This window comes from Hesperophylax consimilis, chromosome 31 (assembly GCF_061612785.1).
Source record: "Hesperophylax consimilis isolate HC1 chromosome 31, BYU_Hcon_1.0, whole genome shotgun sequence".
NCBI classification, from domain to species: Eukaryota; Metazoa; Arthropoda; class Insecta; order Trichoptera; family Limnephilidae; genus Hesperophylax; species Hesperophylax consimilis.
The window spans coordinates 5,149,604-5,173,809 of NC_142866.1; the positions used below are offsets into that span (position 1 = coordinate 5,149,604).

Sequence of the window (24,206 nt, forward strand, 5' to 3'; positions counted from 1 at the left end):
CATAACATAACATAACATAACATAACATAACATAACATAACATAACATAACATAACATAACATAACATAACATAACATAACATAACATAACATAACATAACATAACATAACATAACATAACATAACATAACATAACATAACATAACATAACATAACATAACATAACATAACATAACATAACATAACATAACATAACATAACATAACATAACATAACATAACATAACATAACATAACATAACATAACATAACATAACATAACATAACATAACATAACATAACATAACATAACATAACATAACATAACATAACATAACATAACATAACATACTTATCATAAACAGTACAGAGCTGGTAACAGTAGGTTATCATAAAACTATAAAAATAGGAACCTGTGTACAATATAATTGGGTGTTTTTAGTTATTTAACAAAAGATTTTTCTAAAATTAGAAGCGTTTTTTTAAACAGAACTATGAAATTGGCAATCTTATAAACTAACACAGCATATGGGAAATGTGGGAATAATATGATATACACGGTGTCCGGAAACTCGTAGTACAAGCGGGAAACTGGAGAATCTACACCACATTGGGAACCCAAAAAAACATAAAGTTTTTTGATTTGAGCATTTTCAAAAAAAAAAAAAAAAAACCAAAAAAAAATATTTTTCGGCTATTTTAGGGTTAAAGTTTTTTCTGGTGTTTAGAGTTGAATAACAGATGTTTTAACCCTGCAGAGCAGAAATATTTTATGATTACACCGGGTTAAATGAAGGGTGATTTCAAAATAATGCTTCAAATCCGAGTTTCTTCATTTGTTTTACTTTCAAATAGTTTTAATTAGTTGGGTACTTTGATCTTCAGTAATAATTTATAAGAATTTGATTAAAAAAATAAAAAAAAAAAAAAAAAAAATCAACTTCAAACTCGATTTACTCGATAACGAAAGCTCAAATAAAAAAAAAATATACTACAAAATCGACTCCAAATGTGATGTAGATTCACCAGTTTCCCGCTTGTACTACGAGTTTCCGGACACCCTGTATAACACAGGGTAGAAATAATCACCAACTAAAGATTGTTTATAAGATAGAGTTTTCTGTTGTAACAGTCAACCAAGCCGTAAAAACGAATTTATAATGTATTTTATGTGATATTTTGCATGCATTGCATTTTCATTAAATGAAGTAAGGGAGTTTTGAGGAAGGAAAGGGTGAAAAGGATAGTAGGAAATTACCTTACTGAATAATTAAATTAAGAAGGCAACTTAAAAATTCAGAGAGGTAGTCTTTCGTCATGACGATACTGAGAGCAAATTCCACGATATTACATTAATAATAATATTATAATACTTTTTCCCAAATTTGAATTTAGAACCCACGACCTCGGGATTCAGGGCCAAGGAGATTATCACACAGAGAGTTGCCATTTAAACTTATACATATACCATTATAATTGGATTACAAAATAATTTTAAATTTAATGATAATGAGGATTTATGAAGTTGAAAGTATTTTAATAAAATATTTGCATCAGGCTGTCAAAAAGACGATCAGAAATTTATTTACCATTCAGATGAACACCGGTAGAAAACTTTAAAAATCATTATTCATATTTAGATCAGGCAAAAAAGTGAACAAGAGAAATTCACATTTCAAAAATGTAAATAATAGTATTATTATTTATTAAGGCGATGCACTACGTCGTGTAATATTTTAAATTGAGCCGCTACCAATAACAACCCTTACGTAGATGGCGATAAGGTTTAAATTCCCGCTTAACACCATCCGCCTGTTTTGATTTATGCAAGAAAAAAACATGGCCAAAAAGTGCCTTTTATTTTATTTTGTGGATGTTCAGGCATAAATATTAAATTTTTTTGGATCATTTTATAAATAACTTAATTTGCCACATAATACAATAAAATCATAACCGAAAATAGTTTCGTAAGTAGGAGATTTTGAACTTTAAAGCAGTTTTTATAGGCCTTATACATTATTTTTTCTGGGCTTATAAAAAGACTTATCTAAAAAAAAACTCGATTATTTCAAAGGCCAAGATGTATTCTACTCGCAGTATTTAATTAAAGCATCTCTTACATTTGTAGGCGACCAAATTTTCAAACCAAAAACACATGATTTTGCATTACTACGTATGGCACCGCCTTAAATGAAAAAAAATGTGTACGTAGGTACTTATTTACTAGGTACTGATTTAATAATTATTTGTTCCATGTTGAAAAATTAAAAGTTCACTACGCAGGCATATTTCACATCACGCTTGTATACCCCGACAACTGAAATTATCATGTGTAATTAATAATTTTAAACGATGTAAATTTAAGGGTTTTTCTACAAATGGATTAGAAAGTTCTTAATATAACTTTCTAACTTAACACGTGGCTTGCATTCCAATAATAAACATATAAGAGGTATGTGTATAATACGTTTTCAATAGTGGTTATAGCTTGTTCAATCATGTGTTGTGTAATTTCCTATTACACTCTGTGTGTTTGTCAGCGAGAAAGTGAATAATCTATAGGTGAATTACAATACTTGCGCAATAGTTCAATTGATGGGATAACAATAGCGATCATTCGTGTTATTATGCTGAATTGACTTCAGGAATACCCGATGAAAAAGACTACATGGACTCAACAGTGAACAGCGTACCTATTAATTTTTTGTAAATATGCGATTAAATATAAATATACTATGAAATAAAATAAGGTGTTTAACATAGATAGGTTGTCGATATGTAGAAATTGTTGCTCAAGTCTAGGCATACTACTGAATTTGATACATATTTATGGATTATGGAATACTGACGAATCGTAGAGCTCGATTTTGTGCTTTCGACTAGTTAGCGTAAAGGCGGATTATAGTGGTCGGGTAATCGAGCGGCATATTACTGAGAGAGTAGGTACTGCACTTAAAATCAATATTTAACCATAGCAAATATCGTACGCATACCGTAAAATAAACAAACTAACGTTGTTTCCTAAAACTATTGTTTTACGAAAGCACGATTAGGTATATACATAGTATTTTATATTTAATAATATTAATTGTTTTTTAAAATTGTGTAATACCATAGACATATGAATATTAGTAGACCTGCCCTAAGTGATTAAAAGCGTATTATCCCCACTCCCCATACCGGTTCCATTGGAGCCGGCTGTGCTCGCGTATGGCCTCAAGTGAAATTTGAAAACGTGACGTCAACATTCTTGTGCGAACTATGGTCGAGGCATCATCGGTTCATTTTACGAAATAACACGGCAAAATGTTGACTTGTACTATGAAAACTTGTAAAAATAGATGTGAAAAAGAGAATAAACCCAATTGTCGTATTACATTCCATATATAAGCATTATTTTAATTTATTTTAAGCATATTCACATCGTATAATATGAATCAGTTGTAACTATCACATCGAGAAACGTATGGACGCGAAACACAAAGCTGGTTGGTTGCTGGGAAGTAAATTATGAACATTTATAAAAGTGTCTTAACTAAATACTTAAACGAAATATTCGACTCTGAAAATAGAACCGATTTTTTTTGCCGAATTTGGACTTCGCAAATTTGTTCATAACGTGGCGAGTAATTTGCGCTCCCATGTAAAAATGTCTATTCATTCAAAAGCAGATTTCACTTTTAAGAAGAAAATGGTGATATTATAATGCGAGATGCCTATTTACTGTCAGATTGATTTATTGACGAATCACAGTCAGCTTCACTCCCTTCGTTCTTCAACAGTTGATTTTACCCCTCGCCATTATCTTCTCGTCTATTAATTCCTATGTCTGTGTGTAATACAAATAATAATGATAAAAATTTGATAATTGATGTGTCCAGCGATTTATTTTACATTCAATGTAGGTATCATAGAAACACTATTAAGTTTGGGGATCAAAATCCCGAAAAGCTGAAATTTCCGATTTTAAATCTCCGTCTGACCTATAACTTTTTTTCAATTAAGGCGATGTACTACGTAGTGTAATATTTTAAATTGAGCCGCTATCAATGACAACCCTTAAGTAGATGGCGATAAGGTTTAAATTCCCGCTTAACACCATCCGCCTTAACATAATTTTATAAATAACTTAATTTGCCACATTATACAATAAAATCATAACCGACAATGGGTTCGTAAGAAGGAGATTTCGAACTTTAAAGCAATTTTCATAGGCCTTTACATAATTTTTTTCTGGGCTTATAAAAAGACTTATATAAAAAATACTCGATTATTTCAAAGGCCAAGATGTATTTTACTCGCAGTATTTAATTAAAGCATCTGAAACATTTCTAGGCGACAAAATTTTCAAACCAAAAACAAATGATTTACGTATGGCATCCTTACGATTTAACTGAGATTATTTTATACATGCACATTTAGGTATAAATACGTCTTCTTATTTCAATTCTCTCGTGTAATTACAGAGTGATGGTTGACAATTTATTTTTTTATTCCTGAATTTGCTTTGTGGTTACGGCAAATGACTAGCATTCGGAAATTTGGACCGTCCAAATTCGATACTTACAACGGACCGAAAAGGTAGAAGGTAGTATAAAAATGGAGAGTCGATGACTTTCTTTTTTATATATTTTTTTATTTTTTATTTTGGTACAATATTTTTTACATTTTAAAATTGTCCGGTAATGTTAGCCTCACTGGGTGGCTTACCCGTGCCTTCAGGCCTTCATTTTATTATATAAATATATAATCTACATTTAAAGAGAAAATAATACATTTAAGTTTAGTGTTGTGTGTTTTATATTGTTTTTGTGTGTTACTTGCAGGTTTTTTTTTATTTTATGCTATGAAATTTTGGTAATATTGTCTTTTTTGTTCTTTAATCCATTTTGTAATTTTTTGTGTGAATTTATTTTTGTTTTCCTCAATTTTAATTTCAAGTTTTACACTGTTGAATGCTTTTATATATATATATATATATATTTGCTGTCAGACCTGTTACCATTTCTTCTATTTCCTACCTGATAAAGTCTATGATTGACGGATATCGATATAATATAATACTTGCTAGATATTGACGGACAATTCAAACAAGCTTATCGCTAAAATTATAGGCTCGTCATTCAGTAGGGTGACCTTTGTATGTTTCAATGTGGTACAATGAGGGGGTCAATCGTTCTAGCACCATGTAATCGATAAATTACAATATCAGATCGATAAGCGTAACTACCAATGATTTTATGCCGATTTCCTGAGCACGGTCGCACTGTCGATAGCCAGGCCGATGTAGATAACGCAATAAATCATAATTCGATAAGCACTAGCAACACTGGCGAATTAACATTCCTAAACGTGGGACAATTACGTAAAAGTTTCTAAAAATAAAAAAAATACTAACAAATTGACAATGTCGGATTGAAATATTAATTTTTTTGCCAATAAAAAGGGAGTTAGTTAGTTTATGAAGTCATTAATCTCATAACTAACAACTTTTATTTCTCGATGCTGGAATCGAATCAATTGATCGCGTATTAGATGAATTTATTAAGTCCATAGATCGTGTATACGATTTCTTTCAGTCCTAAGAGCTTAGTTTGTTTCACCCCCATTCGTTAAAAAGCCATTTATGTTGCACAACGAACGATATTATATGTTATGCATACTGACAGATTATCTGACACTTTTGTCTACCGACTGTCGGAATCATATTCTGACCGTGCTCGCAGATATCGCTATCTGACCATAGATGACGGATTTTTTCAATATCGTATTCACATAGGGCTTTATCGATCGTGCATGCTAGACCTCCAGCTTGGGAAGTCATGGACCTCCCCGATATTTTTTTAAATTTTTTATTTATTTTTTATTTTTTTTATTTAACAATTTTTTATGTAAGATAATGTGTCCTTACTGGGGTACCCCGTTCTAAGGACACATTGTGAAAAACGTGATAAAACCTTATTGACATGAGAAATATATTGGAAAGAAGAAGGTTGTGAATAATTCTCAAAATAATTACTGTCCTGTGTTGGTTCGACTCCAAATAGTTTTTCTTTCACCAGAAAGATATTGAGAGTATCTTCTACTATAATATTACACGAATTTCTTGTTTCATCTTCTCATTTACGCATTTACACAAGAGGCTCGGGTATTTTCAAGGCCCTTGCTATCTCGTTTATTTCCTCAAAAAGACACTCAACACAGCATCTCCAATACGATATACGCTCTGAATGGAAATATTTCAAAATATATATTTAGAAAACCCACACATTTTAGCTTGTTCATTTAACCCGAATGTTTCCACAAGTCTTTAAAAGTACTTATTGCCAATGAAGGTAAACGTAGAATTAAATTTTAAGTGTTTAGTTCGATTTTTAATTAGGTATAAATTTTGTAGCGACGTCAATTTCCACAAAGCAATTAACTCGCGTAGCAACCAATCTCTTGGTTAATACGCTAGATTACATATCAGACACGTGACTTTTGAAAACCTGCCTGAATGATGCACCGGTATGGTACGGTTTTTTTGAGAAGAATAAAACTTGTTCCCTAAGATTTGCAGTTAGAGGACGGTTCTCATACATAATTTTCGGTAAAGGGAACAATACAAAATATTTAAGTTTTTTAAATTATTAGAACCTTACCGTACTTGAATATCTACCAACACATAATTTGAATGATTTTTTTACTTCTTACTTCAACCAAAGTGATAAATACCCAAAAGTATTTTTGGCTCTTCTTTTTCAGAGAAAAGAGATGAATATGTTGATCTCTGATTATGCTTTGCACCTCTCATCTACATTACGGTAATGCGGATAACAATCTGTTTATTATTTTTTATGGTGAGGTCTGGTAAAGTGTCAAAAACTTGGACAGAATTCTCTCTCTCTCTGAAATTTTAAGATCAGAAATTGAGCTTTGAAATAAAAACAAATAAATTTTTAAAACAATTGGCAATTCGCGAAAATCATTTATCTATCAAAATATTTGACCACTTAAGATAGTCAAAGTTTCAGTGATAACATAATAATTCCAGTCTATTTATATTCACAATATGTACGTAATTTACTCACTTTACTCATAGACATACAATATGTGAGAGTAGGTACTTACCTAGAATAGTTAAGTGTATATTGTGGCCTTGATAAACCTAGTAGATCCACTTATATTGAAATATTCAATAGGATAAGAGGAAAAGGCTATTCTTAAATTGTGTTTATTCTTGCCGTTAGAAAATAATTATTGCTCTCGAGATGTTCTAACTAAACATTGATGAATATTTTATTTTATCGAATATGTCAATCTCCTCAGATTGGGATTGGGGTTAGATAAACAAATCAATCTATCAGACTAAACTTTTTACAATTTTTTTAAAACCGGCTTAATCAGTTTTTCACTGACTTTAACTGGATGACAATAATACTTACATATTCAAAGAATTATTCATACAGGTATACACGTTTAATATAATTGGAAAAATAATTTGTGTTGTTGATAAAGCGTCATTATATAATTTTAATCACTCGATCTTATTTTATTTTATTTCAAAGTTAGTTTATCATTAATCATTTTTATTTTTTTATGCATAAAAAAATAATAAAGTACCATTTATCCAGGAAAGATCTCTTTGAGTTAAATTAAGCTCCAAAGCCTGATTTACAGTAGGTACCTAAAATAGAACCATCGAGAATCCACCTATGTTCTCGTGTATTATTTATCTATTACTCTATGTACCAAATACGCAGGTATATACAGGGTTTTCCAATAAGAGGTGTTATTTTGATATTCGATCGTAAAAGATCAATGGTTTCGTTGCTTGTGTGGCACGTAGCGCCGTCTTGTTGAAAGTAAACGTTGTCCAGATCAATATCATCCAATTCCGGCCACAAAAATCATTAATCATCTCTCGATAGCGCAATCCATTCACCGTAACTGTTGCTCCAGCCTCATTTTCGAAAAAGTTAGGTCCAATGACTCCGCTTAGAGAGGCTTTTCAACAATAACTCTTGGGTTTTTCGAGCCCCAGATGCGACAATTTTGCTTGTTGACGAAGCCACCGACGTGGAAATGGGCCTCATCACTCAAGATGATTTTCATTTGATTCACTCAAGTGAATTTTAATAATTTCAATGCGTTGTTGAAGCGTGTATCGTTCCATTTTTATTAATGGCGTAGTTTCTACTTGTCAAATGTCAAAAAATGACAGCTTTAAAAGTAACATCTACCGAAATAGCGGGCTATTCAAAATAACACCTCTTATTGGAAAACCCTGGTATATATATTCGTTCGATTTCGGTGTATAGTTTAACTCAAAGAGATACTCGAGAAGTTTGTACATGGTACATAGATACATAATACATCGCTGTATTCTGGGTGGTTATATGTATTATTTATATTCCATGGATTCAACTTCAGTGTTTAGATTAACTGAGATTCTTCATAGGTGATATATCAGTATTTTTTAAAGCAATGGTACCACAAGGCTTGTCAGGGCTCCTACAGAGAGCAACTTGACTAACCTATATCTTTCAAGCTGAGCTTGAAAAGCAACTGAAATACTAGCCCACATATATTTTTTTATTATTCATTAACGCCCTATCTAAAATTGACAATTTATGTATGTAAGTCCCTTGAGATGATTTTCTCACGAAAACGGCGCGATACAAATAATCCAATCTTTATTAAGTGTAACAGGATACATGGATAATAGCATAGTTATCTAAAAAAACAAATACACATACTATGATTAACATCGAATCCAAATAATAACACCTGATATTGTAAATAAAGCAAAGCTACATATCCACAAATCTAAAAGTAAGTATGTACATTGTACATTCGTATATGCATACAATTATTCATGTTAGTTGCAAACCAGTCAAACTGAAAACAGGAAAATAATTTACTTTGTGTGTGTTAAAAACAAATAAAACTGAAAAGGAGTATGCGATGTACTCGTAGGAAGGTATAGGAGACAAGATTAAAAAAAGACAAGAAATAATATAAGTTAATAACGAGCAAATAGGTCTGAAATATATCAATAAGTTTACAGCGTTTGTTTGTAAGGTGATTCTTGGAATTGGTAAATACTCAAAAGTTACGATCCGCCAGTGCATAGGTGTATGCGCTTAATGGCTGACTTAAGCCAGCTCGAGTTTTATTTTTATGAACAGACATAATAATATTATGAAGGTACAAACATTAGCCTTTGGTACCTACGGAAGATAGGTTTTTTATATTCGTTCCGAAATCATTTAAAATAAACTCACCCTCTACCTCGTGGGATTTGATTCGCGCTATAAATTGATCACCCCCGTGGTAAAAGTATCGGAAGAACCTCGTAAAATAAACATCCCTATCCGCGAGGCCTCTCTGACGTGGGTCGGGGATATATTTATACTGAGAATCATAAATAATAGCATTTTGCTTAAGAAATAGTTTTAAAGTGTTCCGTATTGCAAGGATTTTGAGTTTACCTACGTACCTATATACATTATTATGTGTGTTATTCCGACTTGCAAAACGATTTAAGATGTACGATGTCGTGAAACAAAAGTCATAAAAATAAAATTGACTCCGCTCACAGTGGAAAACCGCTCTAAAACTAAATCCAAACATTTGTAATGCTTGTTTTACGTCATTTTTAAATCATTATTTTTCTGAAACAAAAACAATTATTTACATTTAAATAGCTATTGATTTTATCAATCTAAAATAAAACTGAATTTTAATATTATCTTATTACGCCGTATTATACCAAAAAAATCACAAATTACTATAAGCTTTAAAAAAATATATTTATTTATAAATATTTTCATTGAATAAATAAGTTAATATAACATAAAACTTTTGGGCAATTTTGGGAGATACATATCCCAGCCTGACACGGTATTATAAAAGTAATGCAATCTCATTTTGTATTACGGTGAGATATATAATTTGAACGGCGTTATAAAGAAAGAATACCACGCTTTCAGTTTACATTAAAAAAATACCGTAAACTCCATCAAAAAATTAAAAATAATTCTGTGAATGACATTTTGCATTTGAAATTATTTGTCAAGGTTAGCAAATGTTTATAAATACTTTTATGTTAAACGAAGTAGAAGACGAAAGGAAAAGTGACAATAATTTCTATAATAACTTAAAGGCGAATCTTAAGGCGATGCAATAAGTAGAAATGCAAAATCACGTGTTTTTGGTTTGAAAATTTGGTCGCCTAGAAATGTTTCAGATGCTTTAATTAAATACTGCGAGTAGAATACATCCTGGCCTTTGAAATAATCGAGTATTTTTTAGATAAGTCTTTTTATAAGCCCAGAAAAAAATAATGTATAAGGCCTATGAAAACTGCTTTAATGTTCAAAATCTCCTACTTACGAACCCATTTTCGGTTATAGTTTTATTTTATAATATGGAAAATTAAGTTATTTATGAAATGATTGAATAACTTTTACATATTTGTGCCTGAACATCCACAAAATAATATAAAAGGCACTTTTTGGCCATGTTTTTTTCTTGCATAAATCTAAAAAGGTGGATTGTGTTAAGCGGGAATTTAAGCATAATCGCCATCTACGTAAGGTGTGTTATTGATAGCGGCTCGATTCAAAATATTACACGACGTAGTGCATCGCCTTAATGCCACATCACTATTTTGATTATTATTTATAACGAATTAGTGTACATTATGAATACCAAAAATATGCTTTATATAAATTGAAGGTTTTCCTATCGTTTCGTTTGAGTAGAATACAAATAAAAAAGTAAATTACTCAATAAAAAATATAAATGCAAACTACTAAAAAAATATTTTTTCCTTAGTATGAACGCATAAAGAAAACAATTTTGAAAAAATACAGTGTTATAGCTAAGATTATCTGTGACAGTTTCACTTGATTAACTTTTTTGCTTTCTTATAAAATTATTTAAAAAATAAATAAAAACCATTTTTTGCTTGAAATCGAACGTTACTAGACTCCGTTTGTCAGGCGATTTTAATTTCTATTACCGACGATATAAGGTATACCAAGAATATACACATTTTTGGCTTGTAGCTTCCTCTTAAAAACTATCGATAAGTGATTAAGCTTCTTTGTTTGCGTTCAAAGTGTTAGTAAATAAATGTTTTACTAACATTTTGAACATCATCGATTTGTAATATTCAAATCTAAAGGAATATTTTATTTTGAAATACGTTCAAATTATCTGAATTCAAATGTAATGTGAAATTTTTTTCCGCGCCATCTGCATTCTGAGAAGGGAAGGCTTTAGGGGTTAATTGGCAAAAAGTTATGGAGTTTTATAGTGCTTCCGCTAGTGCATATTTAATAGCATTAAGCAATTTATTATTTTTTGTATTTTTGACACTATTTTAAAAGAAATTTTCTCTTATTTTTTCAGCTACGATCGCGATCAACCCTTTACCTTCCAGCTCGGAGTAGGACAAGTTATCAAAGGATGGGACCAAGGATTACTCGATATGTGCGTCGGTAAGTAAAAAAATATTGTTTTATTAGGTACTCTAGCTGATATGGTTCTGTAATTAAATACTGCTAAAAGAGGCCTATAAATATCATATAAGCCTGTACAGAAACTTAGGATATTACCTATTTACGCGGTATTGATAAAAAAAACTAACTACTTTATAGGGGTAGCTATAACTTTATGATATTGTATAGTTACTATTTCATAAAGCTTGAAAAGATGTGCCTACTATATACCCTACGAAACAGAACCTTAAAAACGTCAAATTTCTGTTAAAAATATTTTTCGATGAATTTGGTAATAATTTTTTTCGTTCACTTATTCAGTTGGTCACAAAAATGAGCAGAAGATGTTAATAAAATAGAAATTTTCTAGTAATCAATGCCCAAACAAACAAAACAACAGGCAGCGTAACTTTGGTTATTTAGCGATACACGCAACTCTACGTACCTAGTTTACATTATTTAGTATATTAATTATTATCTCCTCGAAATCGAAAATGGTCATGCAAGAGACTAAAAAGCTAGTTGAAAGCGTTGATTGTTCAGTGAATAATTTTCTTGGGGTGATTTTGAATTATTGTGGTAGTTTGTAAAAGTGTTATAAATGCTTAAAATAAACCTATCCAAGACTTTTCAATTTGGTGCAATACACTTCTAGTGCTACTTTGTTAGTGCTAATCACACTAGAAAAGGTTTAAAATTTCGTGAAGATAACGAAATGACTTCTCTTTTTTCCCTGGAATAGTACCTACGCAATAGTTTAATACCTTGACTTGGAAAATTTTAAGTGAATAGCCAAGGCAGAAATATTTTTACAGGCAACATTGAATATGATAGCTCTTCGCGCAGGGTTGCCAATTTGTTGGGAATTCCCCTATTAGCAGGGAATTTAAAAGATTTCCCGATAATTTTGTATTGTACGGGGAGAACATTTTGTGGGGGAATATCCGGGAATTCTGGGCATTTCTTGATATCCAACCATATTAAAAAATAATTGTTAGAATATACTATAATTTCGGACTCTTCGTAACAATTTTTTTATACACCCTGAATGAAAGAAAAAGTATCCAAGATTGGTCAGATAATACAAAATAAATGCTAATTTCAACAGAATTTTGGTAATTTTGAAGGTAAAGGAGCTTGTGGGGAATTTTAACGTCTATTGTGGGATTTTAGAACACATGCAATGGTAACCCTTCTAGCAACAACGCGCAATAATTTTTAAGTTCAACTTTGTTGACATTTGACATTTATTGGATTGTTTTGAGTTTTCTCCATTCTGTGCTTTGAGCGGGCCTCAAAATGTACTCCTTTTATATAAGCAATACGGAAATAAGGATTGAAGTCGTTGACATTTAACGTGAAGTATTTGGTTGGTAAGCTATCACTCCAGTATATGCGTAGTTTGCTGGTGTTGCGCATTTAATTTAAATAATTCTTATGGGTAGATCAGATTCTAGCCATATTTTAGTTAGATTCTTCGGTGAATATTTTGATTAGTCTTGGATAGCTTAATTGCGTAGTTACGTATATTCTCATATTTCTGGCGCAGGTGGTCGATAATATCCAGTGCATTTCCTCGAATACGTCGTACTGAATGGCTGTAACTATATTAATGCAGTCGTCAATTGCGCATGACGAGAAGATTGCATACTTCCAGGTAATAGGGAATTCTCTTCACACCAAAAAATCACTTATTATTAATTATTCACATGTAGAAACACTTCAGACACAAGAATACATAGTTTTTATAATTTTCAAAAATCATTTATTAAAGTTATAATGACTTTAAAAACAGGCGCGAACGAAATATTTCAATGCAGCTAAAAACGCCCGGTGATTGATCAAGCGTTCAAGGGCGAACGATGACGTCACTGTTGACCGGCCTGAGTAGATCCTGCAAACCGATGGCGGCGGCCGCGGCAAAGGTGTGACGTAGCACTTGTGACGTAGCGGTCAAAATGGCGCATGACCGTTTTCAGAGCCGAAATAGCACGCAATTTTTAAAACAACTACAAAAAATTGAAAATGCATTTAAAAAAAAAGAGGCACATAATAAAATAATTATCTTTATTGAAATAAATTATTTACAAACGCACGAGAATTCCCTATTAAAGGAACAGTTGGATAAGCGGAAATGTTCAAGGAAGGGCGACATTTCTTGTAGACAGAAAAAAACGAGTTATTAGTGACATTTTAGTTGTAGAAATTCATTATCTCTAAAAAAAAATTTTTTTTATCCCTTCTACCTTTAAAGTTTTGTTTTATTGAAAATATTGGGTAAAATATCTAATCTCTGATTGCAGGTGAGAAGAGAAAGCTGGTGATCCCCCCCTCCCTGGGCTACGGAGATAGAGGAGCAGGCAACGTGATCCCCGGAGGCGCCACCCTTCACTTCGAAGTCGAGCTGATCAACATCGGAGACTCTCCCCCCACTACCAACGTCTTCAAGGAGATTGATGCCGATAAGGACAACATGCTGTCTCGCGAAGAGGTAAAATATAAATTGATGTAATGTAGCTCTTGTCTCAGAAACCCACCATGGGCCTATTGCTCCATACCTCTTTTACAGGTTTTGTACATACACTCTTGGTGAGAGATCACTATTCAGAGTAGAAACATTTTTAAGATAGCTTTATAGGATTCCCTTCATAAGAAATAATACTTAGTGCATTCACAAATTCCCAACTCATGTGCTAGTATGTATTAATCAATAATTTTTTTTTAATGTTTCTGAACTTGTTTTTAAATCATAGTATATGTACCGGACAGCAGATGGATATACCTAAATAATTATTAAATAATCAAGAAAATTAATATTTGTCTGATGTCACGCATTTTACGATGCCGACTCCTTGTAGGCTTGTCTCATACGATGATAAGATTTTTAATCGAACCACGTGTCATATCGCCAGTTCAAGGATGAATTAGTCGCACGACAAACCGTGGTACCTTAGTATATGTTTAGATTTAAGAATAATTGCTCCACATTAACATGTGTAGAAATTATTGAATTTGAACCCAATAAATACGCCAACAACTGGCTCAACCAGTCAGTTGTCTGACGACTTTCGCAAGTTGTGTTTCTTTTCAAATCCTTACCCAAGGTACCCCCAGAGGAAACCGGCATTTACAGTCAATGTCACTGGCGTAGGTGTCCAGTACAGTATATACTATAAAGATTTAAAAAAATGGTGCATTTTCCAAGCTTCCAATGTTGGCAGTGAACCTATGAACTATGTTAAGTGAGCAAATGCAAATATCCAGATACTTCTAAGACTTTCTCTCCCTACTTCCTTCGCCTCATAACATTCCCCAATTTTGGGATGCCATAGTTCAACTGACTGCCAGCAATTGGGACTCTTATGTGGTAACACTGTTAATAAAATTATTATTATTGTTCACCTATCCCCCAGTTTGTTTTTCTACTATAATATATAAAGACTTGAAAGAGTTTACATTCTTATAGCTACCGCTCTCCCTCCTGATGTAATATGTGTCTGTTTGCAGGTGAGCGAATACCTGAAGAAGCAGATGGTAGCCGCCGACGGAGGCGAGCCCCAGAGCGACGACATCAAGAGCATGCTTGAGGACCACGACAAGCTGGTTGAGGAGATCTTCCAACACGAGGATAAGGACAAGAACGGCTTCATCAGCCATGGAGAGTTCTCCGGCCCCAAACACGATGAACTCTAAGTTATACTAGCCTTTCTCCTGCTATTTGTATGTGAAAGAAATCAACCAGAGCTCCTGATGCAACAAGAAAGAATAAATATTAGGATAGCTAGGCTAACTTATTGTTTTGTTATCAACTTTTGATGGTATTTTAATAAATTTTTGGTTATTACATGCATAACATTTCAAAAATATTTTTATTTATCTTGAAATGTTTAGAATGCGGTAAGATTTTGTCATTGGCAGATAAAGCCTGAACTTCAATCTTTATTAGAATCTGCATTATTAAAATACCATTAAAATTGAATCGTTAATAAAAAATAAACATACATAATAATATGAATAAGTCCACAATATAAAGTTAAAGTTCACATCAAACAGTTCACTAAATTAATTGTTTGTATTCTGTAATCGAGTTTTCAATAACAAAGTTGGTTTCGCACTATCCTTTTTGACTTCCATTTGTAGAATCTTTGGTTGAGTCAAGCAGACTTCCATACAAGTATCTCAAGTTAGTTTCTTAACTTGTCATTAATGTCATCTGTCAATAATTGACACAATATTTACCTTGCCTTTTGTGAAGTCAATTCTTAAGTTAGTACTTACATTGTTTTCTCAAAATCTCTTGGGCGAGTATGATTTATGTATTTTTAGATTACTTTTATCATTTATATTACTTCAGTTTCATATTCAGGTAGAGGTTAAATTCAATAACTACTAATGTTTTTGAAAATAACGCAGGTAAAATAAATTCATCATAACAGTATATTCAACCGAACACTGTTTTTATTTCTAAGTGTAAATTACCCTTAATATCTGAAATCTCTGAAGAGAAATACTGGTAAATATTATTAAATAATCAAATGAATTTTATGATGAAGAATGCTTGTTATTATTATTAAAACTGTTGACTTTGATTCAACTTCCAAAATGTAAAAATTTCAAACCATGAATCTAATTTTAATAATAGTGGGACTTGAAAATACACAATAGGCATTTTATGTTGCATCTTTTGGAAAAATCTATTTTTTTCCATCACTGAGTATGTATGTATAATCTTTGAAAACATTACACATTTGCATTCTTCATTGTTACATGTAGGTATTCTGTAGAGTTCTGTAAATCAACATAGCATTTAAAATAATAGAAGGAAGTAGAATAGTGTTGTAATAATTTATAATTGTTGCATTAAAATGTCCAATTCCCACTTACAATTATTAAATTTTATTTATACATACTTTTAAATGTTTTTGTTTTTTAATTTGTTATATCAGTCAAGAATAATAACTTTAGCTGAAATTACTTTCAAAATAATATATTTAATTGTTAGCTTTTTTATTTATTTATTTAAAAAATCCCTTTCCAACAGAATGTAATTTCAACATCTTACGGTTTACAAAATTTTTCATCTGAGTATTTATTCGTTGTGATTGTTTTGTAATGACTCTTTCTTATAAATAAATATTTTTGATAATTATTTATTTTATTCATTTGACACCTACTCCATATTGTCTAATTTCCATATAGTTAATATGCAAAAATTAGTGCCTATTGCTAATTATTATCCCAACAATTATACAGAAACTTTATGTTGGGTGTAAGCAACACAAAAGACTCGTTCATATTCTGACCTCACCAATTATTGTGGAAGGTTATTCCCAGGAAGGTATAACTCCTATGGAACCGAAATATTGTGACGTCATATATATGATTGTTTAACTATGTATAGTATAATAAATAGGCTCGGAATGAAAAGTTTTCTGTCGTTTTTTAGGACCACTTAGTTTCGTATAAAAAGCCCGAAGGTGTCGATCTAGTGAGTGGTTTATTTATGGGTATTCCACTATTTTATATTGAGTTTCTCACTGATGCACTGGTGTCCAAGGGACCATTGATTCTATTTAAATACATGGCAAATGGTCACAATGGACCTAGCAAGAAATTCTAAAATCGAATAGCAGACAATGTCATCCGTTAAGGCCGAATTACACTTCCAAAGCAAATCATCGGAGAGTAGACGTGATCACATTTAGAAGAGACAGTTCATTGAGTTTAGTTTAAAGTGCTAAAATTAGGAAATTGTTATAGCAACACACGTCAAACACTCCTAAAAAATTCTAAATATTTAAAATTTTATTTCTTTCACTGACTGACTCGGCTGATCGCACTGACTGAGTGGAAGCAAGAAGGGCCGAATTGAGTATGCAGGTGGAGGGGGTACCTACTGACCGAGTGATTGGGCCTTGTTTCTGTCAACTGTCTCGCTCACCTGCTACTAGGCAGAGTACTGACTGTACTGATCACATCAGCCAAGTGCTCGGACGAATGCACTTTATAGGCTGCGCACTCGGCAGGTGTAATTCAGTTTTAAGAGTTGGTATCACAAAATAAAAGAGAGATTCATCGTAATACTTTATTTAAAAAAAAAAAAACAGCCAACATAATAATATCAGAAAAAAATTAGGATGGATTAAATATGGTCTAAACCCACACAATAATAATATGTTCAGATTGAAACCATGATTCATTAATTAGTACAGCGGTAATCACAAAAACAAATATTTTAATAATAACGTCCTTCAGAGAAGAGAGCAGATCAGGGACAAGATCAGAACTCATATCCAAAGGTCACCTAGATGGACCACCAAAAACCAAAATAAAATAAAAGACCTTCAAAAGAATTTCATAAAAATTATGTAGGTTAAAATGGATTGGTCAAGTCACAATATACACCGGCATTTATAAGTATTGTAAATTATGGGAATATTTTATACAAAATTTCCAAAGGTGCTCATAAAAATTTGTCACCCACAATATTGTACTAACGCATTTCAAATAAATAAATAAAAAAATAGGTTCCCAAAATACCTCATTCCGGTCCGGGCTAGGTGAAATTATAACATACAAGTGTTTATATGCATGTAATGAAATTTTAAAATACTATAAAAAAAAATGCAGCATTTTCAGGTCTACATAATAATAGTATTTCTAGCCATGATTTTTTGAGAGGAAAAAACGGATGTTTAAAAATATTGATTGAATAAAATGGGTGAATCATTCCAAATAATATGTACGCATAATACTCAACAAGCCCAAATAATAGTAATAACAATACATATATGTATTTATATTATAAAACAATTTTCTGTATTTTACAAGAATCATTTTGAAGATATCTTAAAAAAATTCCAGGTGTTTCAATTAACATAAAACAAGAAAAATTGTTTTTACATATACTGATGAACATTATTTTTGTTCAATTAGATTACATTCAGACAAAGCACCTGAAGGTTATTTTTAATTTGCAGAACAATTATTCGTGAACCTTAAACACGATAATTATTACTCCACTTTTACTGATGAGACCCATCTTTTAAAACAAGAATAAAAAATAAGCTAATAACTTTTAATTACGTCTTTAAGATAGTACTTTTAATATGTTTTGACTTAGAAAAAGAGCTGCATAGTGTTGCTATTACTGCAACAAGTTGCATACTTTAAATTACTAAATAATATTCCTAATTTACTGAAAAACAGCCAACTTCTTTTGAAAATATTAAATTAAAATCATAAAACCTTAAAGATACTAGATGCCTCCTTGGGTCATAATAAAATTATCCAAAATGTTATTATTCCCAGTTACACAAATCACATTTTATTAAGGCACATACAAGGCAAATTTACATCTAATTCACATAATATTATATTATTATTTGAGAACATTCAAGAACACCTTTTAAAAAGACTTTGGTACGAAAATAAATGAACTCAATCATTGTTATATAATTTTTATTTGACACAGTGACAAAAACTGGTAGTTCACGGGTTGTTCATGTTGCCAGAGTTTTTTTACTTCCTTTGATTTGGCTGTGAAATAGGCCAGCAGATCTTTGATTTGCCAAAACACCTAGAAAAAAAAGGAATGCGTCAAGTTTGAGAATTGTTCAAAATCATAAAATAGAGTAGGTGCGGTGGAAAGTGCCAAAACATTGAAGAGTCAGAAGTATTTAAATGATATTTTTTTATATTGCTCCAGAAACTTGGCAACCAATTACAAATTTAATGGATTGTAATCTTGAACTATGTATTCACGAAGAGATTGTCACCTCAAAAAATATTATTGTGATAATTTTTGGGTAACTGTGCCGTGTTGCGCTTCCTCTTTCTTCAGTCGACATTTCAGACACGCTAACTCTGTCCGAAACGTTGGCTAAAGAATGGGGAAAAGCAAGACGGTATAATAACCCAATCATTAATCACAATAATTATTCATAAATAACAGAACAATCCGTGTCTCCAGCATTTTGGCCCATCTGTTTGTCATTTAGATATGAAAGTTATATCAAATACTGTAGAATAGTTATAATACCTCCAACATCTGACATTTCCAATACATGCTGATGGCAGTATGCTACATTTACACCTCCTAGCGGCACGAGCTGTGAGGCTTGGTTTACTTTTGTACATTTTAATGGATTTCAAGGATGATTATGCCATGCTACACCTGCACCTTTAGCAGCGAGAGTTGCCTGCTAATTCAAGTAATTACTGCCAATATATTACTGGAGTTGGACGTATTATCAATATTTTAGCGTATTTGAGTATACATATTGTCAAGTAAAGAATGACGTACTTCCCATAAACGTACATATAATGTATAGGGAATGCAGTGTATTTTCTCGTGAAGCCCTTTCCAGATGGCAAGATACTATTGACTCTTTGGACTACATGTTATCATTAGCATCTTGAAAGTTAAGGGCACACAGTATCAAATTCCAAAGACTGGAGGCAAATTAAATACTGACACGGTATGGAGAAATGGATTAGTGAAATTTTTAATTATAGATAATAAATTGGGTATCATATATGTTTTATATCATATGCGGCATAGAAGAGCTGAAATTAAAAGTGTGTGATCTGCCGCCAATGAAAGTAATGTTAATTTATTAAATGATTACCGAATATATCATGAAAAATCCGCTTTAAACAAATTAAATTTCATAGCTTTCATCAAATTCGCTGTTCAACCCTTTTATTCTTATACCGCCGATCTATTGGTGCTATACAGAGCCGGCCCCGTGCCATCTCAAAAAGAGCAGTCCGGTCTGGGACCCCACTTTCTTAGGTGCCTGCCTAGGTGCTAATAGTTCCTGACACATTAGATTTTTGGCACCAGGGCCAGCTCTGGTGATTCATCGGCGCTAGCTAAATGATTTATAAAATAATATGAGAAGATTTGTATGGTTAGTAATTACAAACAAGCTGATTTTTCTTAGTAAATTAAATATTTCAAGTAATTTAGCATAATAAACCTTTAAGTGTTAAAGGGTTAAAGAATTCATTTATCGCTTAATATACAATTTTCTATGTAAATCGCAATTAAATTTTAACAATACCATCGCAAACTACCGCTTTAACTTTAAACCAATTGGAAGATTAATAAAAAAATTGCCAAGTCTTTTTAGCTAATTTTCTCTAAACATTTTAACATGTAGCTAAATCATTTAGTGTAAAAGGGTTAAAGAATTTAATTATCGCACAAGTAACAAATATACATTTCTGTACATAAATCGCAATAAGTTTTTAGCAATACCATCGCCTCCCATCATGAAATGAACCAATTTCTCAAATCATTAAATCAAGTCAAAATGGATTAAAGCACACTAGTTTCTTTCAAACACAGTCATGCTAAATTCAAGCCTTCTTTATATATATGTATATGTGTGTGTGTTATTGAATTAGAACTATAAGTTTGTATAATAGTTATAATATAATTATAATATTGTTATAACTAGATACAAGTACTTTATAATTATTATTACAAACACAAAATGTATCAAACTTAGAATATCATAGGCAGCTTGTAAATAAAGACAGTGAACTATAAATTAGTGGAAATATTTACAGATTATCTTATAATTTATCTTTGAACAGTTTTGGTTGATTGAAGCAAAAATAAAAATGTGTTATTTTTCAGTAAATTCAGGAAAAAATTTGAAGAGGTGAACAAGAGGATCAGTCAAATTGTACCACAATAGGTCTTCAAACCTAACTCAAAACACATAAATAATATGAATTAACCCAAAATTGTGAGTTAAAGCTGATACTTTCAACTAGCAAATACTTTCCTAAAACCAATTATATGATAATCCATCTAATAATATAAGCCGCTTTACACCACGGGCAATGTTCTGACATTTTGATGGGTGACAGGATATTCGACAATGTTATGAACAGTGTTATGAAAATACTTGTAGCGAGGTCACAATATTTAAAAATTCATTACCTTTATGTTTAATGTTAATATTATTCATTATAATTCACCTCCATGCTATTACAACACAACAATTGTTAATATTAAAGTCATAAAGAAATATATATGAACCTGAATCCATCAGCAGTTTACAAAGTGGAATCCAAACGAAGATCATTATGGATTCCTTCCCTAGTTCGAGATCGCTTTACTATAAAATGAATAAACCATACATGAAATACTGAAAGATAAATAAAAGTGCAAAATAAAGTGCGCCTACACATCTTATACTAACCAATCATGCACGGAAAAATCTAAACGGTAGAATAAATTATTTGTCAATTTTACAAGATATAAATGGACTGTCCCAACAAAATATGGCGGAAGAGCGAATTGCTTTAGAGTTTAAAGCATTTTATTTACTATATTGTTTTTTAGAGCAGTAAATAAAATGTAAATACTTTGATATTTTGCAAAATACCACAAATATATTTTATTGGAAAAATAAACTATGGCAACTTTAAACAGTTCTATTGCAAAGTTAACAATTCGAGCAGACATTATTCGTTGGTACAATCGAAATACATAATATTAATTATTGTGCTTGAACCTAATGCAACCCACAAATGTAAATAAATAATACAGACTATAATAATACATTCATTGAAATACCTGCATAAAATCAGTATTTTTTATTTTTTTACTGTGTGATTTATGTAAATATTGGTTAATAATACTTACTGGATCCTTTCTGAGACTTGGTGTATCTTTTGTGGTGATGGTCAGATTTTTTATCTGGTGAACACTTGACGGTGAGCATTGAATTGAAAACTTCCTCAATGCCTCCAGAGTGATTATTTTTATTGTTTCTGTAATGGGTGCATAAATCAATTGAAATGACGAGATTGATTTGAGAGTGATATACATGTTTAGAATAACTAGTTGTAGTTCTGAGTATGAACAAGTAGTTATTTGTAGGTTTTGTTCTAAGTTCATTACCATAAACATGCCATTAGATTAGCCATGTCCAGACTCTCCACTCTGCGTGTGAGCCGTTCTCAACTAGCAAGTAAGTTAATAAATTTTGAACATTGATGGGAATGCACGAATACATGATTGTATGTGGTCACTTTATTTTGTTTTTGACTGCGTCATTATTTGTTTGATAATTGGGGACAGCTCGCATGCGTTTTATCTCGCATGAGTGTCTGGACATAGCTATTTGCATTCAAAGGAATGAAGTTAATTATAAAAATTATTTTCATAACAAATTACATATTATCATATTTTCTTACTTATCGATAGGATCAGGATCTTTCCTTTTTCTGTTGAATGCGCTGGTAGTGGTGGAGTCCTGTGAACTGAGAATCGACTTCAGTTGATTGTGTTGATTGTCGGCTGTTTCAGGTCCAAGAAGTATCTGAAATAAGTACATTGAAATCATTATAATGTTAAAAATTGACAAAGAAGTAACACAGATAAAAGATTTTGTAATATGTACATATAAGAACTGAATGCTTTCATTTACACTAGTCCTATCCCATTTTACAAGTCTACCCGACCTTTGATTTGATATTTTTAAATATTTAAAAAATGCAAAAGATAGATCGATGTACCATCGCCGTGTTGACATAGACCATGTTATGTATAATTTGCGTAGAACGGGCATCTCAAGTATCTCGCGGTACAGAAATAGAGACAGTTAATCTAATCAACTGTAGTTCCAGTCTGGAAAGACAGACTATTTCAGATATAAGATAACTACCATCTCTATTTCTCTGTCACAAGAGCGAGATACGAGACGCCCGGCCTAAAAAATTTATACATCTACGGTCACTCGTCACACCCATCATGGGTGCTGACTATACTTACAACTCATTGGTGAAACGATTGAATCTTTTTTGAAAAGTGGCTTGATCGATCGTTGATGATTCGTGATCGAATAAAATTAATCGAGTCAAAATGATCGGGTCAAAATAATCTGGTCGATCACAACCCACCAGGACTAATAAACAGTTAATTAAAAACATAAATTGTGGTGTATTGCCACTGAATTGCAAGTAAATATATAAAAAAATGTACCTTCTAAAATGATTCACAGAAAAAATCAATTATGTACTCTTCCTTCCTGAACATATAATAATATAGTTTTGACCACGTTAGAAGTGTTATGAAAAAATATTATATAATATACCCAATAGATTTGCTTTCTTGGAATGATGAAATATTAAGTATTATTTGGTTTGATGCGTTAAACAGAAAAATGCAGATTTTAACACTTACACCCACATCCATGATCATTTTCCCTCGTGTTTTATTTCGCTCTCTGTGACATGCTTTCCTAGCTCTTTGTTCCAGAACGCGTTCTCGCGTTGTTCTATACTCCAGTGCAAACTCGCTGATCACTTTGAACATATCCGATGGCCGAGTTTCAATCATTCGGTGTACGGGAATGCCGAGCCATGCTAAGAATTCAGTGTATCTAGAAAGAAAAAAAATTACTTATTATTTTTTTTTTTTGGTAAACTAATGTTTAAGACAAGATTTTTTATGCATAGCACAAAGGGTAACAATTATTTTTATAAGCAATAATTATTAGCCTGAAACACTCATCCACTTTGTTTCAGGCTAATAATTATTGCTTATAAAAATTAAAAAAATTACAATTTAATAACATAAAATATATTGTGTATGTTTGTAAGTATGCGTAATCACACTCATAATATACATTTTGACTGAAGTAAAAAATATGTCAATACATATTTCACATCAATATTTATAAATCTGTTAATTATTTATTAAAAAGATCAA

The 24,206-nt window shown here is 31.6% G+C and overlaps 2 protein-coding genes across 7 annotated transcripts in view; one reads left to right on the forward strand and one right to left on the reverse strand.

The window, feature by feature from the left end:
* The window catches only part of Fkbp14 (peptidyl-prolyl cis-trans isomerase Fkb14), a 78,525-nt gene extending 61,955 nt beyond the window's left edge, over nt 1-16,570 (forward strand). Inside the window, exons 2-4 of the mRNA XM_089649914.1 lie at nt 11,382-11,470; nt 13,774-13,961; nt 14,978-16,570. Of these exons, the coding sequence (XP_089506040.1) occupies nt 11,382-11,470; nt 13,774-13,961; nt 14,978-15,163 (463 nt within the window). The 3' untranslated portion in view covers nt 15,164-16,570. The remainder of the gene's footprint in view (nt 1-11,381; nt 11,471-13,773; nt 13,962-14,977) is intronic.
* Nucleotides 16,571-17,550: 980 nt separating this feature from the next.
* Nucleotides 17,551-24,206, reverse strand: part of Fhos (Formin homology 2 domain containing) — an 86,931-nt gene continuing 80,275 nt past the window's right edge. For 5 of the 6 annotated variants that reach the window (XM_089649923.1, XM_089649924.1, XM_089649921.1 and 2 more), the window contains 4 exons: nt 23,679-23,877; nt 22,691-22,815; nt 22,137-22,264; nt 17,551-19,049 (listed from right to left, as the gene is read on the reverse strand). In XM_089649923.1, the coding sequence (XP_089506049.1) occupies nt 18,973-19,049; nt 22,137-22,264; nt 22,691-22,815; nt 23,679-23,877 (529 nt within the window). In that variant the 3' untranslated portion in view covers nt 17,551-18,972. Of the gene's footprint in view, nt 19,050-21,527; nt 21,607-22,136; nt 22,265-22,690; nt 22,816-23,678; nt 23,878-24,206 lie in introns of all 6 variants that reach the window. The other variant, XM_089649922.1, reaches the window with a different exon arrangement.